At 37.3% G+C, this 9092-nt stretch overlaps 1 protein-coding gene across 1 annotated transcript in view; it reads left to right on the forward strand.

Moving 5' to 3' along the window:
• The window catches only part of LOC106467633 (carnosine N-methyltransferase-like), a 61178-nt gene that overhangs the window by 19691 nt on the left and 32395 nt on the right, over positions 1–9092 (forward strand). The window contains exon 3 of the mRNA XM_013927999.2: positions 8388–8551. Coding sequence (XP_013783453.1) covers positions 8388–8551 — 164 coding nt within the window. The remainder of the gene's footprint in view (positions 1–8387; positions 8552–9092) is intronic.

The following is a 9092-nucleotide window of genomic DNA, read 5'->3' on the forward strand; positions in this document are numbered from 1 at the left end:
TTATTGTACATGTACCACATTTATCATGACTATTATTGTACATGTACCACACTTATTATGACTATTATTGTACATGTACCACATTTATCATGACTATTATTGTACATGTACCACACTTATTATGACTATTATTGTACATGTACCACACTTATTATGACTATTACTGTACATGTACCACACTTATTATGACTATTATTGTACATGTACCACATTTCTCATGACTATTATTGTACATGTACCACACTTATTATGACTATTATTGTACATGTACCACACTTATTATGATTATTACTGTACAATATGTACCACACTTATTATTACTATTATTGTACAGCATGTACCACACTTATTATGATTATTACTGTACAACATGTACCACACTTCTGATGACTATTATAATACATGTACCACACTTATTATGACTATTATTGTACATGTACCACACTTATTATGATTATTACTGTACAATATGTACCACACTTATTATGACTATTATTGTACATGTACCACACTTCTCATGACTATTATTGTACATGTACCACACTTATTATGACAAACAAAAACAAATTGTAAGACCGTGTGATACTCCAGAGTGTGCAAGTGTTAAACAGAAAGTAATAGTGTCAAGTGTACTGGTATGATGTGTTGTTTTTTGAATAGCGGCTTAGTTACATGTACTACCCATTGTCTCTGTTCATTTGTGGATAGAAACTTTGATTTTCTGTGTTTGGGGTTCCATGTTTGTATAGCAAGTGTTCTGCTGAAGCAATTTTCTGTTGGTCATATAATGCGCTGATGTGTTGTGAAATGTGCATGTGTAATAGCCTTCTGGTTTCTCCTATATAAGTGTCTCCACATATATTACAAATGATTTTATAGACTAAGTTTTTGATGTGGAACAATTGACCTGCTTCATTTTCTCTGCTGTACCATTGTTTTTTGGCACATGTTGTTTTTGTGTGTAAAGAGTAAGCTAATTGTTCTTTCAGTGTTTTACCTGGTTTTTGAATTATGTTGATTGTCAGTTGGGATTGTTTAATAGTTTTACGAATCCCTCACACCAATCCTTTTATCTGTTCCCTTACTTCCAACTCTTGAATTCTACATGTTCTTTTGAATTTCTTTTTCTATAACTTTGTCCTTACATATTTTTGTGACCTACCTTGTGATCTTCATGCGTTTACAGGATGTGGTCTCTTTCACAGTTTTATTCTGACCCAATGTAGCAGCTTTATGGTAATTAACTAAGCTTTAACTCACCTGAAGGACCAGGTCCACATATCTCTATTTAAGTTATGATTTTCGAGGGATTATGCTACAAATGTTTGTTTTTAACAGGTCTCACAAATGTCCCTGTTATCTAACCTTACATCTATTCTTTCTGTGGAATAAGTTTTCCATTACGTGGTCTAGCTTTGGATGTGTCACTGTCTGGATCACATGACATTATATATTTTAATGATGTCACTAAAACATAAGCTGTTGATGATCTGGTTTAATTTTTTGAAGAAGAGGGGCTCTACAACTACTGATTTGGATCACCTCTGCTTGGATCTCTGCTCTCACATGCACATTGTCTCATGTTCTGTGCAAAAATTTTGAGTATATGTGTTATGATATTAAGGCTAATAATGAACAAAGCTTTCACCCCAACATATGTGTAGTATGCCAGTCTATAATGCATTCAGCATTATACTATAGCCCTCCACCAATAGGGTGGTGACACATCTGCATGTAGCAGACCCCATGAGCACTTCATGTATTTAACATAGTTCTCATTCCTTTTTTGGCAGTGCTAGTGATTTAGATGTGTTTCTTTTCATTATGAATTACAGAATTTTTGTGCTAATTCTTTCAATTCTTTTTATCTTTATTGTGCATTAGTAGTCCATGGGCCATAGGCAGAAGATGCTAATTTTCATTTTACAACTGAGGGGACCAATATCTTTATTCTCCTGAAGAAGAATGTTCAAAAGCGCTAAAGTTATGGGTCTTTTTTGAAAACCATTACAACTTTTGATCCTGTGTGCTCACTTCTTAATCAGAATTTAGGTTAAAATAAGTAAAGTAGTTGTCAGATGTTGCAAAATAAATAATATTTTGGAAAAAATATGTGCATATTAATTAGTAATAGGCATTTGGAAATTGCTTATTTTTCCATCTAAAGTTTTGTAATTAGCCCTAGTAACACACTTGACACATAGGTAGTTCTGAATCACCAATTAACCAATCATATTGATACATTGATTAAATGTGGCAGACTCCAGATGCTGTTGTGTTCATGTTATTGTGGAAGAAGAAAGTAACTTTACAAGGTTTTCACCAACAAGTTTCAAGAAAATTTGTGAATGTGTTAAACAATGGTCTACCCCAGATATCAAATAAAGATATTCTTGTGGAATTATCTACAGAAACAGGACAGTGCCCTGATCACGTGTTCCCATTCTTTTGACTCTGATAATTCATCCTGTGTTGCATGTTTGAAAAGTCTTGGAAGACTAGGTTTGTGATATCATATGTTATCTCCTTTCACAAAAAACTTTTTCAAGTTATAATGCTCTCTATTGGTGAAAATTTTTGCTTGCCACTAGCCTTGATACTTCCACTTATTTCTGTAACTAACATGTAAGAAACTATACAGCAACCTTTCAACAATAGGAGTGTGACATTACCCCTATCGTAACTATTGCCCTCTCTGATCTTGCATATGTTAACCACTTTTCAATTGGCAGTCTTACTGATGAGATGTATTTTTGCTGAGGTTTAATTAAACTATCTACACATTTTTACTTTCTTGAATTTTTCTACATCAGTTACTTTGTTATTTTATGTTTTCATTCTGTTTTGTGGAGAGTTACGATTTATTTTATTTATCTTCTCTCCTTTTTCAATTTCATCAGTTATGCTCTTGCAGTTTCAGGTGGTCATGACTACCACTGCTATAAATGCTACAGCAGATTTACCAACCACATCCAATGGGTTGGAACCACGATTATCGGCCCATGAAGTGACAGCTCTGGTTCATCGAGAATTGACATGCAGCATTCTGAACAAACTGATGATTGTCCTATCATACTTGCTCAATGTATAACTGAACATGAAGATGAGGATTTGGGCAGCCTCTTTTCCCCTCCTGAACATGCTTCTCAATTGCATGTAATTTCAGGGAACTTGCCCAGGCTTCCTTCTACCTTTGTGGATTTGATTAATCAGGTATGTTATGTTCTGTCCTTGTCTCCTGTTTCCTTGCCCTTTTCAAAGATGAGCCTTTGGGTCATTATTTAGTGTTTCCTCCTTCCCTGGACATTGGGGTTCATTCAAGTCATTTTAGGAAGCAATTGCTAATGGGGGTCAGTATTCCTCTACCCCAACATACTATAGACAAACGTGCTTTTGCTTATCATTGGTCAAACTTCCCCTATTTGACTCACAATGTTAAGAGTCTCTTATCCACTTGTGGGGATTGGAACCTGATAATTCGGTTATTTTTTTCTTAACAACAGTTTCCCCATATTCATCTTACTCTGACTACCATTCTCCCTTCCTTATCTTCCCTTCACCTTTTGGCTGAGGTTGTTCATCATTCCCCTGAGGAGGGTTTTCTGATGATAGTTGGAGTCTCCTTTTTGCGACAGTGACACACCTTTCCTCGTTGGCCCTGGCTTTTCAGATGTGGCTGCTCTGCTGTTGGGATCTTCTTGGTTGGAACACCATTTTATTTGGGATTAGCTTACCTTCCACTTCATTGCATGACTTGTACATGGTACCCTTTTTACATCCAGAGGCATTTGGTAGTCTTCCCAACTCATTAGAGACCAGAGTTGAATCAACCCATCTACATAACTCCCTCTCCTCACTGGCTTCTCATTTATCTTGCCAACCTGTTCCTGTCTCAGTGCCTTGCCTCCTTGCAGCACCTTGCCAGTTTGAGCTTCTTGGACATCTAATGTTTACAGTCCTCCACTTCCAGTTGTCTTCCCTATTGTCTCATCATTTCGTTTCTTGCCAGCATCTGTCAGAGGCAATTTGGGACTTTGATTGAGAACTATGGAATATCTCGTATGCACCATCTTATACTCTCCTTCTCCTACTGCATGAGAGGTTCTATCTCTTTTGGGAACAAAGGCTTCTCTCGAAGCTCTCTTTCCTCTTGGTTGCAACCACTTGCGTCTTCTTCAGTGGGTTTTGATCGACCAATGGAGCCTCGTTCAGGATACCTTAGATGCACCTCTTATCCTTCCCCCTCTTTTACAAAATGACTTTGACTGTTGGTTGGATCAGAACAATACTACCGTGGGTGTTCCTCTTCCTCCTCCTTATCCAGATTGTAATCGTTTTACGGATACTTCTGTTTCTGGATGGGGAGCATATCTGGACACTCAGGAGGTTTTGGAGTGATGGACTCTTTCCAAGCCCTCTCTCCATCTCAGTATCTTGAAAGTTCTTGCTGTTTGTCAGCCAGTACTTCACTTTTTGTTGACTCTTCGGGCCAACTAATGATGGTCCACTCTGACAATTCTACAGTAGTATCATACGTTATCAGGAAAGAGGGCACTTAGTCAAGAGACCTTTGTTTTCCAACATTGGATTTTCTGTATTGGGCCCACAGCCATCACTTCACTTTGTTGGTATGTCATATTTGGGGTGCCCTGAATCTGGTCAGAGATTGGTTATCTCATCCCAACAATATTTTTCTGACAGAGTAGATGTAGGATACTCACTTTTTGGGGGAAATTCTGTGCTCATTGGGGTGTCTCCGATTTGGACACTTTTGTCACTCACCTGAATACACAACTTCCCCATTTTTGGTCTCCTTTTCCTTATTAGTTGGCAGGAGCAGTCAATGCTCTCAGTCTAGATTAGATAGGTTGGTACCTCTATGCATATTTTCCTATTTGTCTTCTCCTATGTGTCCTTATTATACTTCAACCACTCCATGTCGTGTTCTGCTGGTGGCACTATATTTGTCCAGTTCCTCATCAGAAGGGCCAGACTTTCCCAGCATCTAGCTTTTTTAGTTTCCCATCCAGTTCATTCTTCCTCCATGGCAGTTTACCAGCATAAGTGATATATGTTCCACTGTTGGTCTCTCCACAGAGGTACATCTTTCTCATCCTACTGTTCCTCACATAATGTCATTTTTGACAGGAGCCTCTTGGTTTCCTCTGTTGCAGGCTATAAGGTGGCGTTGTCTGCCACTTTTTGGTTAACTGAATTTATTTCTGTGTTCCAGTCGCCTCCTCACCCTGATTCCCTCCCTGATTGGAACCTCAGTGTGGACCTCCATGCTCTTACCCATTGTCAGTTTGGAACTCTGTCTTAGTGTTTATCACCTTTCCTTGAAGTCCCTGATTCTGACTATGTTGGCATGTGGTTGTTGTCATTCTGATGTTTCATAGTTCCTATGTTCTCCTTTTTCCTGAACATTCCTTTATGTCCAAAACTTCAGCTGTTCGAGAGGATAATTCTATTTTCACCCAATTTCCCTTCCTTACATATCTCACCTTTATGACCATTCCAATCCCATGCACCTCCTTTGCTCGGTCAGACACATTACTCCCTTCTGTGGTTTCTGTGTCCATTTGTTTATTCTCTTGAATCCTAACCTGTCCTGTGACCCTTTTTCCCAATACCCTTATGGGTTGGGTTCATCAGTTAATTCATTTGGAATATTCTTCCCTTTTTCCAGATCATTGTCACCTTTTTTGTGTTTCTTCCTATCAGATCCATCGCCTGATCATGCCTCTGGCTGCATACTTCAGTCTTCCCTTGGAGGACATCATCAGTGTTGGTATGTGGACCACTCCACATACTTTTATGTCTCACTACCTCCATCATGTGGTTGTTTCCTGCTCTGTGGGTTTCCACTTATCTTCGGTCACCATTTTGTGCTCCTTTGTTTCTCTATGAGTGGTAAGTCCTGTGCTCATTTTTCTCCTTTACAGGGGCCTTTATTGCATGTTTGGATCCTACTCTGTGGCAAGTGTTACCTGACCAAGTATACTCTTGACTTTCTCATTTGGGCCCAGGACCGCCACATTACGTTGATGGTCTGTGATATCCTGGTAGCTTTGACCTAGGTGGCAGATCAGCTATCTTGACTAGACTGGATACTTTCCACATCTTTGGTCTGTACATCATCTGGTGTTTCAGTGAATTTGTTCCCACTTTGCAAGTTGTTGAATATAGAAGACTGTTCAGTTTAAGAATTATTATTTAATGATTAAATATTTAATATTTATTTAGTTTTCGTAATCAGTGTTAAAAGTCAATTATTTTAAAAGCTATAGTTATGACAAGTGTTGTTACATAACTCTGTATGAGCCGTACATTGACGTATGTGGTTTAATTGTTGTACTAGGCTTTTGTAATATTGTTGATGTCATCTTACTTGAAGCTTCTAAGTTTTTCTTGTTATGTGTAATATTGTTGTTACGAGAGGACTAAATATTTCTTGATTTTTATGTCTCGTGTTATAAATACATGCAGATACAGAGAGGAAGTAAGTTAAGTGAGTGAAAGTAAAAGTGAAGTTAGACTGCGTGATTGTCAGTTTAGCCGTAACAAGCAATTTTTAAATGAGTTTTACAGCTTGTATTATAATAACAGAGATAGAGGGAAATAATTTGTCTTGTCGAAGAAAGTTCTAAAGTGATTGAATCTGCCTTTGTGGACTTTGAGGAAAAGGAGACGGTTATTTGAATACAACAATATTCCTCTTCCTGACTTATCTTCTTTCAATTTGACCAGTTGAGTTAAACAAAACATCCAGATAGTTTAAGCATCTGTGGGTGATGACACCTTTTATCTTTTACACGTCTCCTTCTATCAATTTCATTATCTCATGGCTTCTTTTGCTACTAGCCATTGAAGTCCCTTAGATGTGATCTTCTAGGTGGGAATATAGATGATCTTTGAAATGTTTGTGTCACATTACTTACACCGTATTGCAGTTTCCTCTCTATCTGTTTTTTTCTCTATTGTGTCAATATTCTCTAATCTTCACAGAATCTCCAAGGAGGTGAATTGCTAATTATTTCTTTTTATGCAGCTACCACTAATCCTCCCCTTCCAGAAATGAGTTAGGGATAACAAATAATGTTAAGCCCATTTACCCTTTCTCACTGCCCACTGTTGAGAAGGGGTTTTTCAACATGAGTGCTTTAGCAATATATAAATTTTAATTTCCAGGATTTACTTCTGGGGTATTAAAAATTACAGCACCAGATGTGATCCTGCCCCTTCACCTGGCTAATACCTGCTGTTTCTATTCGTGCTAACCCGTGGTACAGTCTATTAGACCTTATGCAGATGAGATAATTCCTGTTTGGTTTGTGCACCCCTATAGTGTTCTCACATATGTGACTTTCTCCTTTCCATTGCTTGAGTAGAGCAGGAGAACACTTGTTTCTCCAGTCCCAAGCTTCTTTGGAGATCAGTATTGAAAGTTTCTCTTTGGGTCATTGTTATCCCACTGGTATGTAGCACGGGACATCCTAAACACTAAGAAAAGGACTGCTCCCGGTGGTTATGTCAGCCAGTTGGTTTTTGTATTTTCCTTGGGATACAGTCCTGGGATGACTCATCCATGCATCTACCTATTCTGGTAATTATTTCTCACTTTCTGTATGATTTTACTTATATATCCCTAGACACATTACATATACATGCTATGGTAACTCCCTGAGATATACAGGCTAGTTGAGCAGTCTTTACATTCCACCTTAGACACTTGAGCACCACACAGGAGGTTCTTTTGACTCTACCACCTCTCTTGGTATTCAATGCAGTCTCTCACCAAGTGATAAACCAATATGGCCCTCCCTAGTGGGCAATATGATTCATGAGTCTTCCCTTTCTTTCACATTATTCTCTGAAAGGAGCTCATTATTTTAATTTAATGTATTTATACCAGTCACTCCACCATCTTAGTATTTCAGTTAACTACTCACCTCTCCATAGTACCAACCACCATTCTTCCCCACTTCCAGTGTGTTTTTTTATCTTATAGGAAACAATACTTTGGCACACACAATGTGCACAAGATTGAGTGTTGTACATGGATGATACGTTGCCCTCTTATTGATGAGAGTTATAGCCTAATGCCTAAGGTACATGATTCTTTTTTGGAATGGTGTAAGGTAAATAACTGTAAGTTCTGTGTTGAGGTGAGTATTTATCTGAAATAAATTTTCAGGTGAGAAAATGTCAGTATTTTTGTTTCCAAGAAAGTCTTGTACATATTTTAATATAATGCAGATGCACAGTTTAGGTGTACTTGTAGTCTGTCTTAAAAATAGTTTGTGAACTTAAATACACATTCGTAAATTAAAGGTAATGAAAACGTTTTGTTAATTCTAAAACTAGTTTTCTCTGGGCTTCTTCAGAAGATGTCACCACAGGTCCAAGCTACATTATCAGACATGGACAAAGTTCAAAGTCTACTAAAACAGGTTGTTAGAGAGTGGAGTGAAGAAGGGGAACAGGAAAGAACAACTTGTTTTCAGCCAATATTGAATGAAATTATTTCCAGGTTTCCAAATAGAGAATGGTACGTAAAAAAATATTTTTTTGGTTTTCATGTGTACAAGATTACATGCATTTGTAACATTTAAAAGGTCTTACAGTATGTGTCCAGCGATGCTCAATTTATGGTTCCTTTGGAAGTTTTATTTTTTAAATTTGCTCTCGTATTGCATAAAGTGCAGGTTGTTTCCATTAATACTCTGTTGGACTGATTGTATAAAAGTTGAGTTAATTCAACATTAAGTGTGAACAAAGCTATGATTGCAAAACATCTGAGTGCTTGTAATCAGTTTATTTTGTGTATCTCATTTATAGTTACTGTTATATACAAAATTCTTTACACAGAAAAATGTTTAGAAATGGTAAAATGAACAGTTCACGGAAAACATATAAAACTTCAGTATTTCATAAGTCATAATAAGTGTGGTACATGTTGTACAGTAATAGTCATAATAAGTGTAGTACATGTACAATAATAGTGATAATAAGTGTGGTACATGTTGTACAGTAATATTAATACTGCTAGTAAACTTTGTATCCTTTCAACTTCAAGTTTTTGTTTCTTA

Source organism: Limulus polyphemus, unplaced genomic scaffold, assembly GCF_000517525.1.
Source record: "Limulus polyphemus unplaced genomic scaffold, Limulus_polyphemus-2.1.2 Scaffold2686, whole genome shotgun sequence".
Taxonomy (NCBI): domain Eukaryota; kingdom Metazoa; phylum Arthropoda; class Merostomata; order Xiphosura; family Limulidae; genus Limulus; species Limulus polyphemus.